At 41.9% G+C, this 25945-nt stretch overlaps 1 protein-coding gene across 1 annotated transcript; it reads right to left on the reverse strand.

Moving 5' to 3' along the window:
• Positions 1-10145: 10145 nt before the first annotated feature.
• On the reverse strand, positions 10146-12678 carry en2b (engrailed homeobox 2b). Its single transcript, XM_029524650.1, has 2 exons — positions 12189-12678; positions 10146-10462 (listed from the first exon to the last, which is right to left on the reverse strand). Exons 1-2 carry the CDS (start codon positions 12676-12678, stop codon positions 10146-10148), a joined length of 807 nt encoding a protein of 268 aa, XP_029380510.1.
• Between the last annotated feature and the right edge of the window lie 13267 nt (positions 12679-25945).

Raw genomic sequence — 25945 nt, forward strand, 5'->3', positions numbered from 1 at the left:
GAGAGAAACAATAATTTAGGGCGTAATAAAACTTAGAAAGCTCTCTAGATAGGAGAGAAGCCTGAAGTGTCAGCTACCACTGAAGTGGCAACAACGATCTAGCGATGAGCGGGTGGAGAGCTGGGGTAGATATGCTGCAGGCTGAGGAATTGAGAGAGACTGCTGAGCAGACTGGGAGAAGTGCTGAGTTGATTGCAGCCAGGAGTTTAGAGCAGGGAGCCAGGAGAGCCATGCCCAACACCCACACCAACCCAAACAAAATAAAACAGAGAGAGACAGACAGGGGAGCCTGGGAACACAGGAAAACACTAGGGACTTGTCCGGTGTCATAACAGGACCACCCCCTCCATGGGCGCCTCCAGGCGGCCCACCAGGCTTGGCAGGGTGCTCACAGTGGAAGTCTGGGACGAGGGATGGGTCCAGGATAAGCTGACAGGATATCCAGCACTACTCTACAGGGCCATACCCCTCCCACTTTCGGGCCAGGCAGGTAGTTGGGTGCGCGGATCGGGTGGAGGTTGGTCAGGTGCTTGGTGTGGTTGGTTGATTGACACATGATGGCGTGGGCATCTTTTCAAATCTTGTGGCAGCGGCAGAGATGGGAGTTTTGTGCATATTCAATCCAAGGGAGGTGGGTGCTCCAGGAAGAAGGATTCCGAGCAGTGACACTGGGGAGTTTAGGGAGAGCCACAAAATGCACAGCCTTACAAAATCTGTCAACAATGGTGAATATAACTGAATTATCTTGGGAGGGTGGCAGTCCGGTAATGAAGTCCAAGGTAATGAGACTGTGGTCGAGCTGGGACGGGTAGAGGATGCAGCAGACACAAAGCCATGGGTGTCAGTGTCCATGGTAGGCCAACAAAAATGCAGTTTCATTCGGGACAAGGTTCAGCTAATTCTGGGGTTACAGGCAAACCGGGAAGCATGCACAACACTGGAGGACTTCAGAATGAACAGTATCTAGTACAAAAAGGTGATTTGGGGAACCAGTACCTGGGTCTGGTTGAGTCCATTGAGCCTGCTTCACAAAAGACTCAATTTTCCAGGTAATTGCCGGAAAACACACAGGAGGAAGGTAGGATGGTGTCAGGGTTGGTCGGGGCCTCATCGGGGACGTGTGGAAAGGGCATCCAGCTTAATGTTTCTGGACCCTGGGTGGTAGGTGAGGGTGAAGTTGAATCGACCAAAGAGCAGTGCCCACTGGGCTTGACAGGAATTTAGGTGCTTGGCAGTATGAATGTAGGACAGATTTTTGTCATCAGTCCAGTCAATAAAGGGATGCTCAGCCTCTTCCAGCCAGTGTCTCCATTCCTCTAATTCGAGCTTAACTGCCAGCAGCTCCCGATTTCCTACGTCATAGTGGTGCTCGGCGGGGGACAGCTGGCAAGAGAAGAAAGTCCAAGAGTGGAGCTTTTGGTCTGACAAGGCATGCTGAGAAAGGACGGCTCCGACCCCAGTGTCTGAGGCATCCACCTGCACAATGAACTGAAGAGATGGGTCTGGCTGGATGAGGACAAGAACTGATGTGAAATGCCTCTTTAGATCCACGAAGGCTTTATTAGCTCAGGGGTCCAAGTAAAGAGGGATGCAAATGAGATGAGTTTGGTGAGAGGGGAGACCACACGACTGTAGTCCCGGATAAACTTGTGGTAGAAATTAGCAAACCCCAGAAAACACTGTTGCTGTTAAAGGGATGCGGGTTTGGGCCACTCTGCCAATGCCTGAATCTTCACCAATAGTCTTTGAAGAGCCTGTCTGGCATGCACAGTGTGTTCAGGTCCCAGAAGAAAATGAGGATGTCATCCAGTTAAACTAACACTAAACAATTAAGAAAGTCCTGAAGGACATCATTTACCAGGGCCTGGAAGACTGCTGGTATGTTAGTGAGGCCAGAGGGCATGACCAAGTATTCAAAATGGTCAAGGGGAGTGTCTAAAGCATTCCATTTATTTCCTTCCTTGATTTTGATAAGATGGTAGGCATTTCTGAGGTCCAGTTTGGAAAAGATGGTGGATCCCTGGTGGGGGTCAAAAGTGGAACTGATAAGGAGCAGAGGGTACTTGTTCTTGATGATTTGATTGAGGCCACGATAATCAATACAAGTTGTAAAGGTGGCCAGAAGGCAGTGGGGCTCCAGGGAGAAGGTCAATGGCGCAGTCATAGGGACGATGTGGAGGCAGAGAGAGCACACACTGTTTATTGAACACTTCTCTCAAGTCATGAAAGGTGGGTGGGACAGAAGACAGATCTGGGGCTTTAATGGCTGGTGGAGGCCCTGCAACCTGGACATTGGCAAGAGTAGACTGAAGAAAATAGGAATGGCAGAATGAACTCCAACTTACAACCTTGCTTAGTAGACCAGTCAATATGGGGATTGTGTCTCCTTTGCTCCTTAGCTGGCCTCGCACCATGGGGGCCTGGGAAGAAGGGATGACATGAAACTGGATAGTTTTGTGATGATTACCAGAAATGAGAAGATGCAGAGGTCAGCGGAAAAGGTTGGAGAGTAACCATCAGCCCAGCTTCAAATAGTAAGGGGGTCTGGAGATACACTGGACGTGTAGATTGACACGTCCAGTGGCTGTTACTGGTGAGTCTCCCCTTTTGGCCGTAGAGTACATGAAGCCAGGAAGTGACCAACTTTGCCACGGTAAATACAGACTCCAGCATTAATCCTCTGAAGACATTCTGATGGAGACTAGTGGGCGTGTTCTAGCTGCATCGGCTACTCTTGTGGGGAGTGTGAGGCTGGAGAACTAGGTGCAGAAAAGGAAGCCGGCCAAGGACTGGGACTCGCTCTTGCAAGAGGTGACAGGACAGCGAGAATAAGAGGATGGAAGACAGCTGGTAAAAAGTAAATAAACAAAGCTCAATCAAACTATCAATGCTTTATAAATTGATTTATATATACTTTATAAATGGAATTCTGGAATTTAAGGTCTTAGAAATGTAAACTACAATTTTCTCCTTTTTTTTTTTTATTTTTATTTTTATTTTTATTTTTTTTTTTTTTATTTTAACCCTCTATTTTTCCAAACCTTCCATGGCCAGCTGTCAAGAGCGCCATAGCACACTGCTGCCACCACAGTGCTTCATGGTGCGTTTGTGGTGGTACACATGGCAACTTCTTTAATGGCCAAAAGGCTCTATTTTTTTCTTATCAGGCCAAACAACTTTCTTTCAGTTGACCTTTCAGGGCTCCCAAATGCCTTTTGGTGAACTCCAGTCAAGATTTACTTTCACCTTTCTTCAACAGTGGTTTTGTCTTTAGCGGTCTCTCACATCTCAGCTGCTGAAGTACTTCACTCCTTTAGTGTAGTCATAGATGTCTCAGTAGCCTCCCTCACTAGTCTTCTTCTTGCCTGGTCACTCAGTTTGTGAGGACAACCACTTTTAGGCAGGTTTAAACCTGTGCCTATTTCTCAGTGATATATTTAACTGAACTCCATGGGCTGTTCAGTGGCTTAGACACATTTGTATACATCCTCTAATTTACCTTTAAATATATTTTCTTCTTTGTCTTCATGGTATAATTGTAACCAAGAATACTGATCTTTTTTTTTCCTTTTTGTTTTTAATGACCTGTCCTGGAATTTATTTCCAGTACAGCTCATTGGTACAGTTTCCAACATAAAAGAACAGTGAACATATTACATAAATACACATACAAGCAAACACATCTCCCAATACATAAGGTTTTGCTTAATTCTCAGGGTTATTGGCATGATTCAGATGATGAACCAGGGACTGAACTTTTCAGTCACATGTCTTTATACTACTGTCACTTGAGACACATTCACTCCACTCAGGTGATCTCAATTTCACTGACTGTGAAAGTTTCTACCTTTTAACAGAAGTTTTTCCTTGCCACTGTTACCAATTGCTTGCTCTTGGACGGATATTTTGGGTTTCTTCAACAACTCCATAAAGATTTTCATCTAGACCTGCTCTATGTATAAAGTGCAGTGATGTAATTTTGTTATGATTTGGCACTATACAAAGAAATTTGATTGGATTTGGTTTGATTTGAATTGGTCAGTCACTTTAAATGTGAGGAATATTTATAGAATAACATGACATGACGATTAATGACGAAGATTAACCTGATGGTCGAGAGCTTCGCTTTCCGGTTCAGCTCTCTTTTTGTCACAGCGGTGCGATACAGCGACTGCAATATCACTCCCGCTGCTTCGGTTCTCCGGCTAATATCACGTTCCAAAGGACTTTGGAAAAGACCCCAAGATACTTAAAATTGGGGCAAAACCTCATTCCCAACCCGGAGTAGACTGTCCATAGTTTTCCTGCTGAGAACCATGGCCTCTGATTTGGAGGTGCTGATCCTCATCCCAGCCGATTCGCACTCAGCTGCGAACCTGTCCAGTGAGGGCTGAAGGTCACAGACCGATAGTGCCAAGAGCACCACATTGTGCGCAAAAAGCAGCGATGCGATCCTGAGCCCCCCCCGCAAACCCTCTCCTCACCGACTGCGCCTAGAAATCCCGTCCATGAAAAACAGGATGGTGACACGGTTCGTTTGTTTTTTTCGTATTAATCTCTAATTAATAAAAAGAATCAAGTCACAGTATATTCAATCAACAATATGTTGATGGATTGAATCAACACATTGTTGATGTGTTGATTGAATGAATAATGAATGAAATATTCCAGTACATCAAGCTGTTCTCTACATCTGGATGTAGTCTGCAGAGGAAGGGCTGCTAATTGACGGTGGAAAACCAAAAGAGGAGGGGAGGAGGAGTACGTTTAAAATTTAAAGGATTTTGCTTCCAAGTGCAGACATTAAGGCTGTTTCCAACCTGAGGTTCAGGTCAGAGATTTGAGCAGAACTTTGTGTAATGTCACTAAAAGGTTAAATGACTCTAAACTCTGTCAACTTGTTTTAAGTGTGTTATTGCAAAGTTAAATTGCAGGTATTTGAGTATTTTTAGTTAACATTTTTCTTTTTTTTTCTATCAGATGTATATTTTGGATACTGCTCTGAGATCAAATGTCTAGGAATCCAAACAAGTATTATCAGAGTCACTGTTCTGTGGGCTAAGAAAAGCAACAGAAGAGAAACAGTAATTCTTTCTCTCATTCTTTCATTTTAAAAACATAGATCATCAACATCAATCATGAATTATTTTCACTTCCAGGACAGCACAGCAGCATAGTGGTTAGCACTGTTGCCCCAAAAGAAGAAGCTTGCAGGTTCGGTTCCTGGGCCTGTGGTCTTTCTGTGCAGTGTTTGCATGTTCTCCCCATTGTTCATAATATTACACGTTACAACCATCCTTGTACACTGGGATGGCTGTAAATATTTCAGAAGCTGTACAAATTTCAGAAAACACATTAAATTTTATAATGTAGCAAATTGGCTGTTCCAGGGTCAAGAGTTTTTGATTTATTGGAAAAAAAGTGTTACAATCACCCCTTGTCTTGCATACAGTAATATTGATGACATTCTAAAAAAACAACAAGCTCAGACATTGCTTGAGCAGAAGCTTGGTAGCCACCAACGCTATTATTACAAGATCAAAGAGGGAGAGCAGGAGATGTTACAGAGTCAGATAGTAAAGGATGGACTAATGGGTCCAAATAACCACTGATGTTTTCAAGCCTTATTGTACTAAACCTAGTGGCAAAGGTCTTCTTGAAGACGTGTTGTTCACTCTCTGATTTTGCTGCTGCGATTTTTCTGATATTGACTTTCACCATTTTAATTGAAAACCTCAGAGACAAGTGTGATTTTGTTTTTTTGTAACCCTACACTGTTACAACGTAAAGTTTGGTCACTGAGCTGTGGCATTAACTTGTATTCTAACAAGATTAAAATATATTTGTCCTGGAGATTAGCATAGTTAATTCTCCCTTCTCCCTTCCAGCTTTTAGGTTGGCAGCAGCAGGCTTTGATCAGTGTAGTGCAACGAGGCCCAGGCTTGGGCTGGCCATCCAAGGCCTAAGTGTGAAATTGGTCTGATGTCATCCCCCATTCTATTCCATCAACAGCTTTTAGCCGCCATAATTGTATTTCCGCCACAAAGCCCCCATCCCCTTCATTCCATATTCCAAGTTTGACAAGGAAGCATTTGGAGGACTATGGCTAAATTACTCAGTGGGGGGAAGGGGTACTGGATGGGCTATCTTTTATCTGATGGACACATGGGACATCAATACTTTGTGATATGTACTTTTCTTTTCTCTGTACATCTGCCCTTTGCCTCAGTCTGTTGAAGAGGTTAAGTTTTTGACAAGAGGATATTTTTAGCTATTATACAAAGGTTTAGCAAAAAGTGGTTCCAAGTTTTACTTGACCAACTGTCTAATGACCAATCTATGTATCGCCAGAAAAGCACTTCTGCTGGTTGGATGTCAGCTGTAAAACTGAGACTGGAATTTCATAGGGTTGTTTGTACGGTCAATCTAAAAATGAATCTTAAATAGAGAATTAGTATTATAGGATGAAGGTTTTCATGTCGGTGGATCTCTAAGTTGTTGTGATTTAATGTTTGTAGACTGGGTTGTTGATGACTACAGCACTTCTGCTGAAGGCTTTTGCTGGCACCATGCTACCATTCATCCTTATATATGCCTCCAAGATCTTTGAATCTGGTTGTTTTAGATTAATAATTTTACTTACATGAGACATTTAACTGAGTTCACAAAGCACTTTAACAATTGAAGCAAATAGAACAAGGACAAGAGGGAGTAAAGGAGGAAGTAGTTAGTAGTAGTTGGTAGTAGTAATAGTAGTAAGATTTCAGCCACTTTACAAGAAACCAAATAGAAAACCACATTCCAGACTGAATGAAAACTAAATAAAGGCTCTACAGAAATAGATAGGGTTTAAATCTGAATCTGATATTGAGCCCTGTAAGACAGAAAATGCATTTGTAAAAAGGTGCTGATCACCACATGAAGCAGTGGGCGAAAACCTGCCAGCTTCTCACCTGAAGAGTTTTATCTAGCTTTTGCATGGACACCCAAAGCATTTTGGCCTGCACCCCCACCCCCACAACTGCACCACAACCACCACCACCACCACCATTCCACCCCACCCAATGTGATGCCAGCCTCAGCCTGTGCAAAGACCCCCGGCTCTCTCCTCCTTCAAGTCAAGAGGAGCAGCACTCATCAAGTCAGCAGGCGTTGGGCGGAACTTCCACATACAAGGCAGCTAAGAAAGGAAATGCATATGAGGCTTCAGCCGCCATTCAGGTTTCAGGTCTCCAGTGCTGCCAAAGGACCAATCTAGGCAACCCTCAGCTCTTTTTTGATTGCATTCTCCTCTGCACGTTTTATTTCTTCAGTGATTGCATTGCTCTGTCATTCAGGTAAACAGCAGACACACACATCATTCAAAAATTTTTTTGGTTGACCTTATGATTTTAATATCTGAGAGAAAGATTGCAAACTAAGAAGACATACTGGGAAATAAGAGGGCAGACTAAGGACAGACTGTGGACTGAGTTGACATAACGTAAATGAAAGGACAGACTGAGGAGCAATGAAAGACTTGGAACTGAGAGGACAGAACAAGGATTGAGAGACTGCTGAGGAGAGTCTGTGTCTGAGAGGCCAGGCTTATGACTGAGACAGACTGACTGAAAGACAGTCAGGAACTGAGAGATGGACTGAAAGTCCTATTGTGTGTGTGTGTGTGTGTCAGTATTCAATCCTCATTTGTGTTGCATCGCAGTGTTTGATTTTTTTATCAATGAGAAGTTCAGGTCCAGGCGTCTTTTCGCATGACAAAGTTGATCAAGATGACCTGTTGACTGATACTTTCACTTCCTGTGCACTGACTTGTACATGTCTGTATCATGTTGTTATTAGCAAATAAGCAAAAAAGATCAGTGTCTCAATAATCATCAAGGACAGGAGAAAAGAGAAACAGCTTTCAGGTTCAGCAGAAATAAAACCTGATCTAGCACCTGAAAGAGTCCAAATTGAACAGAGTGGCTCTAGGAGATGACATCTGTTGACGTCTCAGTGTTAATGTGATTTTTATGTCTTTGTGTGTGTGTGTAAATAAAAGCAATCTTAAGGAGTTTCTTCAAGTGGCTAATCTTTACATGTGTTTATCTTTGGTTTAATATGTGAATAATGGCACTATCACACTGAGTCCACTTTACTGTTGGTATGCCAGGAGTTATCACTAATGTCTCCTGATTATATTTCATTCAGTTAATTATTTAGCTCGGATAATTATCACAGTTGTTAATTTATTAAACAGTTTCCTGTTTTTACTTTTTATTTAACTCAGAAATTTCGCAATTGCTTTCTGGTTTTGTTTATGTAACTCAGAGATATAACAACTGTTTCCTGTTTTTATTTTTTATTTAAGTCAGCAAAATCACAACTGCTTTGTGTTTTCATTTTCATTTAACTTCGAGATAGCACAGATATTTCCTGTTTTAATTTTATTTGAATGAGAGCTATCTCATCTGTTTCCTGTATTTATTTTTATTTAACTCAGGGATTTCTCAGTTGTTTCCTGATAATTTTTTTTAACTCAGAGATATATGTTTTCTGTTTTCTTTTTTAAATTAAAGGTAGCTGCACCGCTGGTTCAGCTCACCTACGCGCAACATTATATTTATTACATTACACAATTGTCTTCCCTCGTGTTTTTCAGTGACTTAATAGGGAAAATATATATCTTAATAAAAATAATAATTATTATTACATTTGTCACGCCATTAGCTAACCATTCATTCGACTGATGTTGACATGCAGCTGAACACTTAACACAGTCGCCTCTGTTACTTCGACAGAAACAGCGGCTACTCACGCGTCACCACCATCATCATCTTCGTCGTAGTTGTCATCATCATCTTATCGTCACAGTCATCATGATCATCACCTGAGGATGAAGGGGAGACATAACCACCGTGCGCTTTCCCCTTTTCTACAGAACATTGGTTTCTTTAATAAAACAAATGTATGTTTAAATGAAATTTGCATTGTTGTCGTTTATTCACCATCACAATATAAATTATGTACATATGAGATAGAAAAGACAAGATCGGCGGATTCTGGCAGCAGTACAGCACTGATATGGAGCTGCTGCTGTGAATCTGGAACTTAAATCCCTTTAAGGCAGAAGCTAAAAACTAAAAACACATTCAGCGTTTGATTTGGACCCGGAGGTGATATTGCATTCAAATGCAGGAGTTATTGCAGTAAAAATAAGTTATGGCCCATGCCCACGAGACTCACTTAACCATAAATAGGAATGTAGCGGTGTTTGTTCCGAGTTCTAACCTGATCTGTTTTCTGGACTGGTCTCTGCTGCAGGTCCAGGGTCTGGCCGTTCAGCAAAATCTGGTTCTGGGACCTCGAGGTGAGCGGTTGAGGCTTAGTTGGTGGTCATTTCAAAAGTGTTGTTTTAGAGCTCGACATAAAATAGAAATTGAAATAAAATAACAAACCCGCTTCTAAATTGGAAATGTGTTGCTAATCTATAAAACCAGCCCATAAATTCATTTTTTAGATTTTGTTCATTGTCACGACTTTTATCGTGAACTGTATCATCACACACTGAACACAAACTGCAGCATTACATTCCAGCATGTGGCGCGTTTCGTGGCTAAAAAAAGCGGTAGAAGGCAAACAGCAGGTAAACAGACACGCATTCAAACACACATACACTGGGCAGCTCCCACTCAAAATTCTTTGGAATCAGCAGATTTTTTTTACCCTAAACACACAATGGGTGCCGAACTGCGCTTTTTGAATATGGGGTGAATAATCAAACATAATTTGTCGTGTAACTTTGATTTTGCATTCCCCGAATCTGCCTCTTGAGCTTAAGTCAATGTTGTGTGACACAGTTAGCAATGACGCCAGGTGCGGGTTGGTTCAGTGTGGGCTGTTCTGGTTCGGTTTGTTCCGGGTTGCAAGTGTGAGTTTTTTGTCTGTTTGTTTGTTTGTTTTTTGTGTATGTGCTTGTTGTTCTGAGTGCGGGTCCTTACGCAGCATCATCTTCGACCTGCACAAACTTCTCAGCACTGAAGTCTTCAGGAAACGTCGCTTACACTGGCTCACAGCAGACAAACCAAATCGTCTCTGGTCAAATTTTAAATAGGAATGTTGATTGTGAATTGGTCTTATTGTGTGGCTCACTACCCGTTTGGAGTCTAGTCGCTGTCCGATTTGCCGTCCTTGGACGTGGAATGGTCGTACAGCCCCTGCGCCATCAAGTGCAGCGCCAGAGAGTTTTTGTTGCCGGACGCTTTCTTGATCTTGGCCCGTTTGTTCTGAAACCATATTTTGATCTGAGACTCGTTGAGGCCAAGGTCTCGGGCCAGACCCTTCCGCCGTTGCTCAGTCAGGTACCGATCGTTCTGGAACTCTGTTTTCAGCTTGTGCAGCTGCTCCGCCGTAAAGGCTGTTCGGGGCCGCTTGTCTTCCTTACACATATGTTGCGCCTTCTTTGGTTTTCGAGATCTGGGTCCTTTTAGAAACAAAAATCACAAGGGTCAGGATAAGTACACAGGCAGGGTAAAACAAAAAGACAGTCGAGTCGTAGGTTCACTTTAATTTAAGGTAAAATACAAATGTTCTTAAGTTGCAGGCTTGAAAAAGAAAAACTCTGGCTACAGCAGATAACCTATTTTCAGTGAACTTTTATACAGCATTTATAGGCTACAGCGTCCATAAGTTTGAGACTATATCATCTTGTTTCCATGTCCTCACAGTCTCCCTGGCAGCTGGCTGTCCCTCCCTCAGGGAATGCACAACAGGAAAAGGGGGATTTGTAATGATAAAAAATAACTTGTCGTCTGTTCTTATTATTATAGGTACACACACACACACATATATATATATATATATATATATATATATATATATATATCAGTTTGACTGAAGAGCCACTGGACGTCGGAGGAGGCTGTTGTCTTCTGGTCGGTGGGAGTTAATGGATCCTTCAAGAGGTTGAAGTCACAAAAAATGCCGTCTTTACAGGCTTGTGTCTGCTTCCGTCTGAGCTGTAATGATGCTTCGACCTGCAGAGTTCAATCTCTATCGGTCCAGACATCAGATACACCATCCTATGACATTCCTTAGAGGTTGGCGTCAAGGGCCCGCGGTCTGCTAGACAGAAGGCCAATATGGGACAGAGACGTGGGTCTCATGGAAACTTTTGGGGCCCTGCACAATAAGGCATTACCTGAGATTTAAAGGGTTCGGTCTGACTTTGTAAACATTCATTCGACCAAAACAAACGACTTCCCGCGCTCCTCTGCGTATATCATGACAAAGGAAAAGTCCAAGTGCAACCCTCCACCACCACCCCTAATATTTAACTCAGGACTGATGCCACTGTGCCGAAAAAAAGCGGACTGAGAAGGTCCACCATCCCTTACAATCTCATTTTGTAATATTTTTTGTCAGTGAAGAGACTTCAGCCTTTCACCGTCTATATGCTTCTCTGCGAGGACTCTCGGCCTCAATTTTAGACCCCCCAACACTCGCGCACACATACACTCACGCACACATGCACACACACTATTGTCAAAAAAATATGCTAATTGGTATCAACAAAGAGAACTGAGGAACAATGGCGTTAAACTTGGTTTCTACATCATCTCTGTTCGTTTTCACTTTCGTCGTTTACATTTTCGTCTCATATTTGATTTGTGGGTTTTTCATGAATCGCTGGTGAAACCTCCGAGACTTTATCTTTATTTAAAACCGAGTTCGGAGTGGAATCATTCACAACAGAAATTAGTTTGTGATTCAAGGTTAACTACTTTGGTTGTTTTAAATCGGTTGGTGATGAAAGATAATTTTAATAAATGGGACAAATCTTATTTTAGAACATTGTAGCCTTGCAAAAATAAAGTCTGTGTTATTTATTAGTTTCAGAATGAAAGAGTCGAGTGGAGTCAAACAGTTGGAAAAATGAAGCCATTAAAATATTGCACTGTTGTTGTTTGTTTTTATTTTTAACAAAGCTTGTTTTTCTCAAAGAAGAAGCTGAGTATTTTCTACTGATCAGCTGGGCTGATCTTGAACCTAACTCAGAGAATTAGAATTCAAATTAGGCCTCAATTATTTTATTTTATTATTTTTTTTATTCGGATTCAAGTTATTATATCATGAATACATTTATTTCATTTCATTCAGAACTGTTTAACTGTTTTGTTTTTTTTGTTGTTTGTTTTTTTTGCACCAACCTGAGGACGGACGATCTGAGTAGCGGGTACAATAAACCCATGCTGGCCACAGCATCGGCTTGTCTGCTGGGGCCCCGCTGGCCCGAGGGCTGTGGCAGTAATCCCCGGCGCCCTTCACGGCCGCATCACCAACCCTTTGATGAGGCCTTATGGTCCGGGACTCTTGATTTTGGTCATCAGATCCTCCGATGTTCTCCTCTACTATTCCTGCTCCACCCTGCTGTGGGTTGTCAGTTTTGGGGGCCTTTCTTCCTCTTAGCTCCTCGCCCCACAGGATCACACCCAGACCAACTCCGTCCCGGACCAACGTGCTGTCCTTCCTCCTTCGACCGAAGTCCGGTCTCAAAATATTGTCGATGTAGAAGTTGGTGATCCTGTGGGTCTGGTCGTTCCCAGGTGGCTGAAGGAGAGGCAGAATGGCCCGGTTGGACTCCTGGCCTCGACTGGAGTCCAAAGGGCGCCCTGGGTCTCGGTGAGCACTCTCTTCCATAATGATGGAGCTGTGTCCACAGAATGCTGGTCCCCTAGTTCTGGTGGGGCCTGGTCCTCTTATTTGTTAATACAAATAATTGTTGGTCAGAAACCAGAGTTTAATTTCTTACGAAAATCGGGGAGTAAAGGTAGCCTTTTGTGATTTTGAAGACGAACTCATGCTTCAGTTTGACAGACCGCTCCTCGTCCTCACCTTCAACAAAAGTTGGCTGAGAGAGCAAAAGCAAAAACAAACAAACAAAAAAAAAAAACAACAACAACAACGATAAAAAATTCTGCATCAATTTCCACGGCTTCAGCACAAAACGATTGCAGCCTCCATCGAGTAAAAGTGTCTAATAAAGACGATGCTCAAATACTTTCACTACGGATTTGGTTCTCATTTCTGATTGGCTGCGAGACGCTACCATGACGTTATATTACGGGTCCCTCAGACACGTGCCTCTGACCAATCCAGCTGCAAATCTGATGTCACATGAGGTTTCCGGAATTCCCTTGAGGTGCAGATGATCACAATCCACGAACAGTGTGTGGTGCGTTCACCTTACTGCGGAAAAAATCTTATTCCTGCAGTTCCATTTGTAGCTGTAATCTAACTGATCAGCGGTCTCGGTCCGTACCAGCTCAAATATGAACTCGAATCCATACACAATCACTCTCCAAGGGATAAAGACCTCTGACATGTAGCTACAAATTACCTCACGTTTAGTCTACATCAGACTGTAGGTGCAGTTACAGGCTAACAGGGGAGGATGTGACTGCAGCCCGAGAACAGAGCCTCTCTGAACTGAGCTTAACTAGATCCGCAGATATTTGCTGTATGGCTTATCTTGTTGGATTCAATTAATATTTATACCTGATAGTATTTTTCACAGTTCGTGAATGCCACACAGGTATGAACGTAATGTCAGAGGCCGTAAATGTAGTTAAATTAATATAGTTACGCCATCCTAGCGCCCACTTTTCCCCACAAAGGCACAATTTAAACCATACACTGAGACTCCTGCATTTTATTGACTTGCTAATCAATAGTTCCCCACAATGAGCATATTTTCATTTCCACCTTATACATTCATCACAGATGCCGTTTAGCTCCAGTTCCCAATCTGAAGCGAACATTTAGCTCTACTCATGCTCTGCAGTGAATTCACAACGTCAGTACTTCTTCAAGAGTCCTGAACCAGATCCCAATTTGGTCTAGTCCCACATGGAGGCCTGCAGAAGTATACAAGACATCCAGTGTGTAGCACATCTTGGTACAGGCTCCTTTGGCTGTGAGTGTGTGTATCTAGGTCAAATTTGAAGACACTGAATTTGTTTTCACACCAGATTTTAGCCTATGTTTTCAGCCCTTGGATGGTGCATTGCTTCCTGTGTGGTCAGAAAGAAGCAGATATAGTTATTGTCATATTAATGTAACCTATTTCTCTGTTATGGCAGCTCTCAGTAGAGTTTAGTCAGGCACTGTTGTATTACGTTACACTGGCAGTGCAGAGGTTTTTTTGTGAATGAAACCAGAAGTTGTGTGTGGTTGCCGGACAAAAGTAGTTAGTTGCCGCTACCACTGTTTAGCTTAGCTGCTTAAGTGTAATTAGCATAGCATGCATGCCGTGTCGTTGGACCTGCACTTTGTGGTACACTCTTAACCCGAATTAGTTGACTTTACTCGCAAATCGCGTGGAAACCCGTTGCCCTATACCACTTTAGTTTTTACACAAGCTGAAACTAATTATGTTGAGTTGTATTAACATGGGATGTTTAGTTTTTACACAAGCTGAAACTAAATATGTTGAGTTGTATTAACATGGGATGTTTAGTTTTTACACAAGCTGAAACTAAATATGTTGAGTTTTACTAACATGGGATGTTTAGTTTTTACACAAGCTGAAACTAAATATGTTGAGTTGTATTAACATGGGATGTTTAGTTTTTACACAAGCTGAAACTAAATATGTTGAGTTTTACTAACATGGGATGTTTAGTTTTTACACAAGCTGAAACTAAATATGTTTAGTATTTATATTTGTTAGTAGTGTGTACTCAAAATTATTAAATATAACTAGCTATTATTTTCCTCTCATTAAATTACCTTTTCTTTACAGACCTTTAAATGCTTCAATGCACTTTATTTTCAAGAAAAATGGCAAAACACAGCCAATCTTATTATTACAAACTTATCATCAGGTCAACATCAACGCATCCAACCTAAAATTATTAATCTGAAAAAGGTCATTTCAAATCATTGAAACAATTATGTGTGTGGCTGGTGAATGTGTCTGTGTGTTGTCTGTGTCTGTGCTGTTTGTGTGGTTGTTGGTGTTGTCCATGCTGGTTGTATGTGGGGGTGTTGAATGCATCACAAATTTACAAGAAAAAACATGGATGTGCCCTGAGATTATAGTGGTAAATCCATAAAAAAAACAGAATTCACAAGAAACCTCTGCTCAAATGTACAAGAAATTACAAACAAACAGAATCTGTTTGATCTGCCTAAATGAAGGGAGGCCAGCACATGAACCAACAGAGACTATCATATCAGAACAATATCTAACTCCATCTACAAAGACTGATGATGCAACAATAACTGAACAATGTCTTATGTCTTTCTGCTACAACTCCTCTCAATTTTCACAGAAGTCACATCCTTCAGCCCGCTTCCTACAACATTTAAGTGTGTGTAGGTGTGTATGTGTCAGTGTTTTTTGTGTGTAGGACTGTGTAGTGATTGGGTGTTTATGTGTCTGTTGTTTGTGTGTCTGTCTGCGTTTTACGTGTGCCTGTTTGTCGGCCTGTTTTACAGAAAATAAAAAAGGTTCACCCCACTGGTCAGAAAGTGTTTTTACCGGTGTGGCAAAAAAAAAAAAAGTAGTTAACAGCTTATTACAGTACTGCTGACATCTCTTTACATTGCGAGCTGATTTTTCAAAGTCTGTAGCTTCGGTTTTAGGTCAGTGTGGCCTAACGAGAGCAGTACCTGTTGGATGAACTGAAATGTGAGCTTCATAGTCTTGGGATAGTTAAGATGGAGTGCATATGTGAGTCCAAACAGAATGCACATTGCTTTTGGCAGATCTTGAATGTTTCCCATCACGACCTCTCCCTCAATGATGATTTTCAATGAAGCTGGACTGAGATGCTGGGAAGACGTGGGCACAGCACCTTCACGCTCAATGAGAAGTATCCCGATGTCAAGGTCACGGAAAGAATCATCATCATCAGATTCCTTGATGAAGAATAACAGAAGAGCACAATCATTACATTAGACTTCTCATTTGAAAAAAAAAAAAAACTTTAATCAATATACTGTTAGAGTATCATGGTGAAAATTAAAAGAAAGCAAGAGCTTACTTACAAAGCCTGCTTTGAAGAAGTTTGTGGGGTTGTCCCCCAGGATGATTGGAAGCCCTCTGAGCACCTGTGTCCGGATCGCAGTTGGCTCTGTAGTCTTTTGGGAATTAAACAGAATAACAAGTTAGATAGCTAAAATGAAAAACAAATAATGATCTATAAGAAACTGAATTACACAACTAATACAGTGGCACTATGATGTTTTTACAAAACCTGTAAAGAACAATGCCAAGCACATAATGTGTATGGACCTACATTGGTCTGTTGTGAAATCTGTGTCAACAACTGTCCAACATTCCCCCTCTTGGAACGAAATAACTCAAGGAGACGAGGACTGTGCCGATCGATGCTCTCATAGAATTCCTGCTTGAGGTTCTTGCCCACAATCCTGCTGAACTCCATAAACACCTGAAAAATAGAGAGGAAAAAAAAAAAAAAACAACAACCTAAGAACCTAGATCAACTGAGCTATACAAGGCAAGCCATCTGCAAAGTAGATCTTGAAAAACACCAATGAATGTCCTTTTTGTATGATTTGAAATGCTGATGTTTAAATGTGTAAACAGCATGCCTCAAATCAAAAATATCAATGTTTTCCTTAAAGAGGATAAGAGAGGGGGCGTCGTGTGGTGTAGTGGTCTAAGCAGGCACTCCATGTAAAGAGGCTACAGTCCTCGTTGCAGTCGGCCCTGATTCGAGTCCTGCATCGGACGGCCCTTTACTGCATGTCATTCCCCCTCTCTGCCTCCCCATTTCCTGTCTCTCTACTGTGTGCTATCAAATAAAGGCATAAAAGCCCAAAAAATATACTTAAAAAAAAAGAGAGGACAAGAGAAATATATATCTAGACACATTATATAATAGAAAGATAGTCATTAGTCATCTTCTCTTTCGTGAACATACCTGATCTTCAGTGAAAAGGGCAGGCCAGCGTTTCACCATCGTGCTTATGGCGGGTTCCGACTCCACTACCTCTTTTCTTCTCAGAGCAAACGTCTGATCCATCTTCTGTTTCACAAGAGGTCCATTTGGTGATCTTTTCTGCATTTCATCAACCAAGTCTTTGCAGGCCCCCTCCAGGGCTGCTTGATCAAATCCATCCGGAAAGTTGGGCAAGTAGTTGATTTCACCTTTCTTTGCCTTTTTGAAGCGCTTTTTAGCTGGTTGTCCTTCTGCTGAATGCCTTCCCCGCTTACCGGCATTTACTGCAACATCAAGGCATCCTGATTGCCTGCGCTTTGTTCTATAATTAGCCATTTTATGCTTTAGACTATTTTTCCAACCACAACAGCGAGTGGTTGAGCCTTGCTCCTGTAGACAAGGGTGTTTGCTTATCAGTGCCGCTGCAACACTTTTGAACTGAGCTGGAGATGGGTATGCTGTGTAGCTATACATGCTCTCTGCTAATCTCTCAAGTATCTCGTGTTTTAGTTCTTTTGATACTTTAAGGTGTGTTCCCTCACTCATAAACAGCAGATCTGCTTGCCTCAGTCTATACTGCACATCAACAGAAAATGTTGGGATGTCAAAAAATTCTGGCCACTTTTCCTTTTGCTCCTGAGATGAGTGTGAGAGAATCTCTGTATCTGCTGTACTCGTGTCACTGAAGACTTCATCAGGTGAGACAGGTACCAGCTCAAGGACAGGCAAGACTTTAACTGTTGGTTTTTCTGGAAGTTCTTCAGTATCTGTCAGATTACATAGTTCATTATTGAATTCAGGGTCTTGGTATTGGAGACTGAAGTTGTATTGAAGTCCCAGTGACTCTTTAAGCTTGCTTATCAAATCTTCGAGTGTAGAGGGCCTTGTATTTAGGATAACTTTTATTATATCTGCCTGTGTTAGAATGACCCTCAAGGTCATCTTCCGGTTTTCAGTCATCTTGGGAATAGAAACAATTAGATTAGAAATTTACATATCGAATAGGTCATTCAATTGCTGAGCCATTGCTATGTGCATCACAAAAATAGTTGATTAATAAGTTAGTTGCTTAAGTTCAGTGCACTTTCTTTTTCCTCCAGAAGAAACATTACTGTAAAGATAAGTTAAATCATATGAGTGTTTATGTAGATGTACAATGTACCATTAGAAATAGTTTTGCACATCTATGGAATAAAAGAGCTGTAACAATGAATAGATCACATGTCTGTTACTGTAATAATCTCCAACTATTTTCACATTTGAATGATGATTTCAAGTCAGAATATTTGAGAATGTCACACTGGGCTTTGGAAAACACTGATCAAGCTGAACCAACACCAACATTGAACCAAGCTATGAATAGTATTCTGAGAAAAAAAAAATTAATAAATTGTGTCTGTGTTTGTATGTGTGTTGCATGTGTCTGTGTTGATTGTGTGTGTGTTGCATGTGTCTGTGTTTGTGTGGGAGTTGCATGTGTCTGTGTTGTTTGTGTGTGTGGGCATTCTATGTGAGATTTACAAGAGAAAAATGTGATGTCCCCTGAGATTAAAGTGGTAAATCCATTTTAAAAAGTCTAATTCACAAGAAACCCCCTTCTCAAATGTACAAGAAAAACATTTACAAAAAAGTCACACATTTAGGAAAAAAGAAAAAAAAACTTCTCAGACTGTATCATTATAAATTTCAACATGAGCTCTAAAATAAGCTACAAAATCTTCCATTACAGTCTAGACTGATTGCAGAAATCACATTGTGGCCTCTTAACACAGGATATGACGCCTGAGGGTCACTACTAAATTTTCACCATATCTGTACGCTGACAGAGGGAAAACATCATTGAGCTCTTTCAGCTGCACCACACACAGAGAGGGGTTACTGTTGTCACAGATGAGTTCGAAAGATCTCAAATGCTCGTGGTACCAAGCAGTCATCTCACTGCAAACAAACAGGATCTCGGTGTTGAGTGCCACTATCTGTTTGATCTGCCTAAATGAAGGGAGGCCAGCGCATGACCCAACAGAGACTATCATATCAGAACAATATCTAACTCCATCTACATACACTGATGATGCAACAAGAACTGATGTAAGCTGAGGAACTCTCTGGCAGAAAACCTGTTGGACATTCTCAGGATAAGATGTGATTGATGCTGTACTGACCTTGTCCATTTCAACTGATGGCTTGAAAAATGAGCTTGTATCCAAATAGTAAGCCATCATTTTCTGATGCTTAACAGCCAATGTAAGAGCTACATTTTTGAAGTTGTGGGCATTACGAATGACCCGTTTGAATTTGTGTTTCCCCTCGAATCGCATTGTCCAAACATCTGAAAGGGGACCAAATGCTTTGATCATCTCGGGGTAATGCTCGAGGTAGTGATGTTTCGGCCGTAATCTAAAATCTGGGAATGTTGTTTGCAACAAATCTCTCTGTTCTGAAACTTTGCAGTCAAGGAAATGTACCGACTCTTCTGTGTGCTTAGTTGCGACAGCCAACTCAACAATGTCTTTTAGGAGCAGCAGAATGTTCCACGCATTGTCTCCCTCGGGGACTTTATGGCCAATGATAAGTGGGAGTAGCCTGAGTAGGCTCCAGTTCTCATGGCCATTGCCACCTTTGGTAGAAAAGCCGTGGGCAATTGGCTGAGGCTGGTCAGTTTTGTCATGAAAAGCATATTCAAAAGTTTTCATGGCATGGTTCAGTGTTTCTATGGTGAAATATTTCTTAGAAATCATGTCTGAAATGCAGAGCGATAGCTCAACAGGAATAATCCCTTCCAAAAGGTCATGGAGGATGTCAGGGGGGTAACCACGGACAACATGAAAGTGCTCCAGACCATCAGTCAATACACACTCTCCTTTAACACCATACCGTTTTGCCATAGCGGGATCCTGCTTTACCTCCTGCACCTGCTGGTTGTGAGTGTTTATAGTGCGGGGTTCAAAAGCACCTGAATGTACCTCCTTGGCTTGCATCTCGCCTCTGGTTGCCATGCAGAACCTTCAGAATCTGTCCACCGTAAAGCTTTCGAAGAATCCTGCCAGAGAATGAGCAGCCAGGTTATCTGCGGCCACATATAAAACCGTACCTTTGACACATTCTCCCAACTTCTCAACATACACACCATGTTGCTCCAAAGAAGCTAGATCCTGAATGAGAGGGCGGAGAATTTTGGCATAGCCAAATTCTTTTACATGAGAGGCTTTACACAAAACGGCAAGCTGAATGGAGTGGAGTGTGGATCTGTATTTTGATGGCACATTATCTATCACCCAATACACTGCACTCATTTTATGTTTCTTTCTAGATGTTCCTAAGGGGTTGGACACTTCAAAATCATCTGTATAAAGTCCAACAGCGATTTTGAATTCCTCCCCTTTAAGGAGGTCATTGTCATTACAGTACGTACCATCTCTGTATGAACTGTACTCATGTTGCACATGCTTTTGGATGGGAAGAGCTTTATCCAAAATGTCTGCCCTATTCAACATCTTCTGAAGCATTGGATGCAAAGGTACATATACAGCACTACATTTTTTCCCTCTTTCAATAAGGTACTCCACTGGTTTAACCTCTGTGAAGTTTTTATTCACATATGCTGCTCTCCTTTTTGATGTTGATAAAGGGCCATCCTTGCCACAGAATCTCATGATCACATTGCTCTTTGCGGCAGCCCTGACTAACTCTTCCACAACTGAATCGTCTACATATGCATGTTGTATGAGAATGTCCTTGACTGCATTATGCAGCAGTGGCTGGGCTAGTTCACAAATCTGTAACAGCTGTTGTATTACTTCTTGTACCGTATTTTCTGGAATGTGTAGCACTGTTTGCATCTTTAAAAAAAGAGCTGCGAGATTGTGCTCCAGCTGTTTCTCTAGATCATGAAGATCTTCATTGGTAGAATCCTCGCTTTCTTCTGATTCAGAGGTGTCATTTGGAGGCTCATGTTCTTCTTGTGCCATTTCATTAGTTACACTACCAGAGACAATTTCTGGCCTGAACATCCTCCAGTTGTGTGTTCTGTGCTCCTTACTTCTGTGTGCATTAAATGTAGAATACACATTGGTGTGAAAGTTACAGCCATTAAATGGACACTGGACTCTGTGATTTACCTTCAAATGTGTACTGCGCAGGTGAGTGAGAAAGACTGCTTCTGTGCAGGGTGCAGAAAAATCACATGACTGACACTGAAAGTTTACTTGTGCAGTGTCTCTTGGTTGTGCACCCTGGGTTTTCTGGTGAATCTTTGCTAAATGGACCTTAAGTGCATTAATGGAGTTGAATGTGCACACACATTCTTGGTGTAAGCAGGGAAATGGGACAGTTCTACCATAGTTGCCGTGTTTTAACCGATAATGTTTTAAAAGGTAACCCCTTTTCTCACACATAAACTCACAATACTTACACTTCCACAGCATCCTCACAACACAAGGATCTGTAAAAATAGAAAACAAGAACATTTTTAGTTCAACAACTCAGCTCAACAATATCGCTGTTAAATAACAAAATGGTAATAGAACCGAAACGACGTCTGTGTTACACATAAAACCGGCATGTAAACCACCCTGAGAGAGTGAGAGGAGGAAACAGAGTGGACACGGAGCGGTCGAGTGGATCAATGCTTGGCGCGCAGCTCACGGCGTCCACAACATTAACACCTCCACAACGGCAGCGCCTGCTACACTCTTTTGCCTCCGACAGCGGTTGAACCGCTTTTCTACCGCATGAAATGGCGGAAATATAAATTATAGTCGCGCAAACTCGCCGGTATTTGAGCTGTCCTAAGACTGTTAACACTTGCTAATTTTAAGCTTTAACATTCAGCTGACACTATTTTGAGTGGACATTAGCTAGCAATAAGCATGCATGCACAGGTTCAAACAGTACATTAACATGTAACAGAGAAAAAACAGACAACAAATTCAACAAATTATCTCCAAGCTTTTGGGTGTTAAAATTTCCCACAAAGATAACTAGGCTACTTATTTTACATACTAACCGTTCAAGGCGTTCTGTAAAGCTGTGAAGGAGCCGACAGACCGTCTGCTGCAGCTGCCTGTGTTCGTCCCGCCGAGTCAGTGTCCACCTCCGTGCAATTACCGTTGCGCTGGCCTTGTCATGTGACCATGGACGTTTTTGAATTAGGCCCCTCCCCTTTCTTGCAAAACTTAACATACCAAGTTATCTCTACTAAACCCGATTAGTACAATCAATCTTTCAGCTAAATAGTGAAATCAACTAATGCTGTTTAGTAATGATGGCAGGTTTTTACAAAACATAAAAGTTTAAGTCATGATCACTCGGAAGGTTAAGTAGAAACAAAATCTGGGTTTACAGTGTAGGAATTAGCTTGGTTCAAAAAAACAAAAAGACTGAAGCTGCAAATATGTGGAAGTTTGAGCTGAACCCATTTCATGACAGAGAGCGACACAGTGAGAAGTCATTCGCCATTGGATCACCAGCGAGGACAAGCAAAATTTCCCCTGCTGGGCCCGACAGTATGAAGTGGCTGTGAGAGCGGTCATGGGAGGAACTGGAGGTGACTACGATTATGAACTGGTGAGACTTTTGCCAACATGACTGACCAAGACTGCTTTTCTCCTGTGGGACAGCCTGCCATTCAGGCCGCAGTTAAAGAGAAGCTGCCTGAGGCTTTTGGACACAGGCATTTTCTAGACTGTTTTGGAGCTAACCTCTCTGCTCGCCCCCACACTCCAGGGGAGAGCTTGGACGTTTATGCAGCAGACATAAGCCAGTTAGTGCAAGAAGCCTTCCCAGGTTATGTTGCGATAGCCCAAAAAGAGGAGCAATGTTGCAGGTTCATGACAGGGCTTGACCCAACTCTGTGAGTTAAATGCAGAGGGGGGCCCCTATGATGATGGAGTACCCTCTCCAACCTGGCATGGTCCCTGACCTTCCAGGGGCCCCTTAAATGATGACACACAGAGACGCAGAGGAGTACAGTTCCTCTTCCCTAGAAGGGAGGACACCTCCAATCAGTCAGGAAAAGAGATGTAGCTGATGTTGCGGCCCAGGCATCAGCTCCATCCCCTATGGGCCCCCTGGAGGAAGAAACAGTTGCTTCCCCCACATTTAATACATTGACACAAGATGCTAAAGAGTGGCAGCACACCTCCTATGTGTGGGAGGGCATTGGAGGGACTGAAGTCAACATCCAGTTGGACTCAGGCAAAACAGTCAAAACGTGTTGAATTCTACAAATTGGTTCCAGCACTGCACAAGCACCCCCTAAAGGCTGGCCAGACCCATGGACCAGTCTCCTGACTTTGTTGGTTACTTAAAGCCCAATATCCAGAACGATTGTGAGTTTGTGATGGCCCATGCACCGACCTCTCTGAAAAAAGGGGCTACACTGGCCTGTGTGTTAAATCTCACACATCAGGACATTACGCTGAGATAGGGGACACATCTGGGGGAGTTTTTCTCTGTGGTGAATCAGAGATTGTGCCTCTTGCACATGCTCCGGTTGAGACAGTCTCTGCTATTTCATCCACTAAACTGCCCTTGGTGTCACTGCAAGAGTCTCCTGCCAGCCAGCAACAGAAAGAACAATTAGCTGCTCTCCTGGCAGAACACCAGGAGATATTCAACATGACAAACAGCTGGTAAATGCACTCTCATCAAGCATCAAAACTCTCAACCATATCATGCCTCTCCAGAAAAGAAGGAGGAAATTGATAGGCAGGTTAGAGGCCCTGTTAGAGGATAGGGTGATAGAGGAAAGCTGCAGCCCCTGGGCCTTGTCTGTCATTCTTGATAAGAAGAAGAGTGGTGAGTGGAGATTTTGCATTGATTATCGCCACTTGAATAGTATAACTGTAAAAGACTGTCATCCCCTGTCCAGAGTAGATGACACCTTGGACGCACTGGCCTGGCTCCCTCTGGTTTAGCACCTTGCTTTACTGGAACGGCTATTGGCAAGTGGTGGTCAGAAGAAGACCACGAGAAGACAGCATTCACCATCAGCCGGGATCTCTACCAATAGCGGTCGATGCCGATGGGCCTCACCAAGTCACCTGCCACATTTCATATGTATGTGTATCTCGACAATGTCCTGTTATTGTTGAGTTCCCAAAGTGAACTCACGCATTCGTTTGATAAAGGATATTCAGAGACGTCCAAATCAATTTCATGTATTTTATTTGAACAACTAACAGTACACAGAGCTCGTTTACAGAGCTCTGCACCAGACTATGTTTTCATGACCAGCAAACAACTCCAGCATCAGTTCACAAAGTCTGATGTTCTACCTTTCCCTAGTCCAGCTTATGTTATGATTATACAAAGGAAATGAGGTATGTGGGTGTCGTCTTCTCCGGGTTGCACACTTCCTCCTCGTATTATCTGGCTCCATTCTCGCGATCAGCCCCTAGTGTCACTCTATACTCTATCATAAGTAGTTCATTACATCCAAATAGCATAATGAAAGTATAAAAACATGTAAGAGGTATAAAATCAGATATTAAAAGCAATATTTGATTCATTCGGTTAAAACAGCATGATTATCAACCGTACAAAACTATGTAAATACCATAAGGTCTGACATCCCAACAATATACAGCCCCTTGTTTGAGGACCACCTCCAAAATACTTGAAAAACCTTTTGTTGCAAGACTGGACAGTTTTACTGAAAAGCACCATATTCTGATTGAAGGCCGTATAGCTTCAGAACCAACAGATCCACCTCGATGGCTCCCACAGAAGTAATAGAGGAATTAAGCAATTCAATAGATAACAAGAAGTATGTTGTTGGGAGTCCTTACTGACTTAAAGAAAGTTTTTGACAGCATAAATCATGATATACTACTACACAAACTTGAGAGATATGGCATCAAAGGAATAGGACTTAGTTGGATAAGGCGCTATATAGAAAACAGAAAACTGTTTGCTCAGATAGGAGATTATAGGTCATCATGCTCAAACATTTCCTGTGGATTACCACAAGGCTCTGTATTGGGTCAGAAATTATTTATACATTAACGACATAAGCATGGTATCTGACATACTTAAATGTGTAATTTTTGCAGATGACACCAATATTTCTTGTTCAGGTAAGGACCTCCAGCAGTTGCTGCAGGTTATTACAGTAGAACTAGAGAATCTAAAACTGATTTGATAGTATATAAGCTTACGTTTACGTTAAAAATTAGCAAATCTAAATTGATCCAATTTGGTAATAAGGTAAATCCAAGCACTCAAGTAGAACTAGGCATTGAGAACGTAAAACTTGAAAGAGTACAGGAGTATAAATTTCTGGGGATCATAATTGACCAAAACCTGAGTTGGAAACCCCACATTAACTACACTGATAAAAATATCCTGCTTGATGTACTTGGCAACTTTTTGCATAAGATTACGTAGTTCACACAAGGCTGAGCTTTGAACTACTCAGTGTTTATCAGTAATAAATACATTTTCCAAGTAAAATCAATTTAGTTTTTCCATGTAAAGTCAACTTAAAATCACTTGTAAAATTTTGTTTGTTAAAGAAATCGCATTAATTTTACTTGACAAAATAAGTTATTTTACAGCCAAAAGCAAGCTTAGTTGACTTGGAAATGTGCTTTTTATATACAAATAATTAAGTAGTTCATACAAATACCAGTTTTGCTTGATTTTCATAGTAATCTCATGCAAATCTCATCGCCATCCCATGTTCCTGAAACACCTAACCCTGGTCCCAATTCTGTACTACAGCTCAACTCCATGAACTTCATGCAGCAACATGTTCCTGCCTATACCCCCCCCGCAAAAAGCAAAAACCCAAATTGAACTGTTACCTGAAAACTGAGAAGGTGCATTGGGAGAGCCTGAGAAAATGCAGTGTAAAACTAATAGCTGGAAACTAGATAAGAAGAAGCATATCACTTCTCTACATTCAATTACATCTTTCTGGCTTTTAGTTATATAAACTGACCTTGACATAGCAAAACCAACTAGTACAACTAGACAAGAGCAAAGTAAATCAA

The sequence above is a fragment of the Echeneis naucrates genome, chromosome 17, assembly GCF_900963305.1.
Source record: "Echeneis naucrates chromosome 17, fEcheNa1.1, whole genome shotgun sequence".
Lineage (NCBI taxonomy): Eukaryota > Metazoa > Chordata > Actinopteri > Carangiformes > Echeneidae > Echeneis > Echeneis naucrates.

Bases quoted from the DNA above. Each gene is read 5' to 3' on its own strand.
- en2b (XM_029524650.1), bottom strand. From the start codon at position 12,678: ATGGAAGAGAGTGCTCACCGAGACCCAGGGCGCCCTTTGGACTCCAGT. The intron at 10,463-12,188 runs GTTGGTGCAAAA...TGTTTCTAAAAG, and splicing joins CTCAGATCGTCCGTCCTCAG to GACCCAGATCTCGAAAACCA.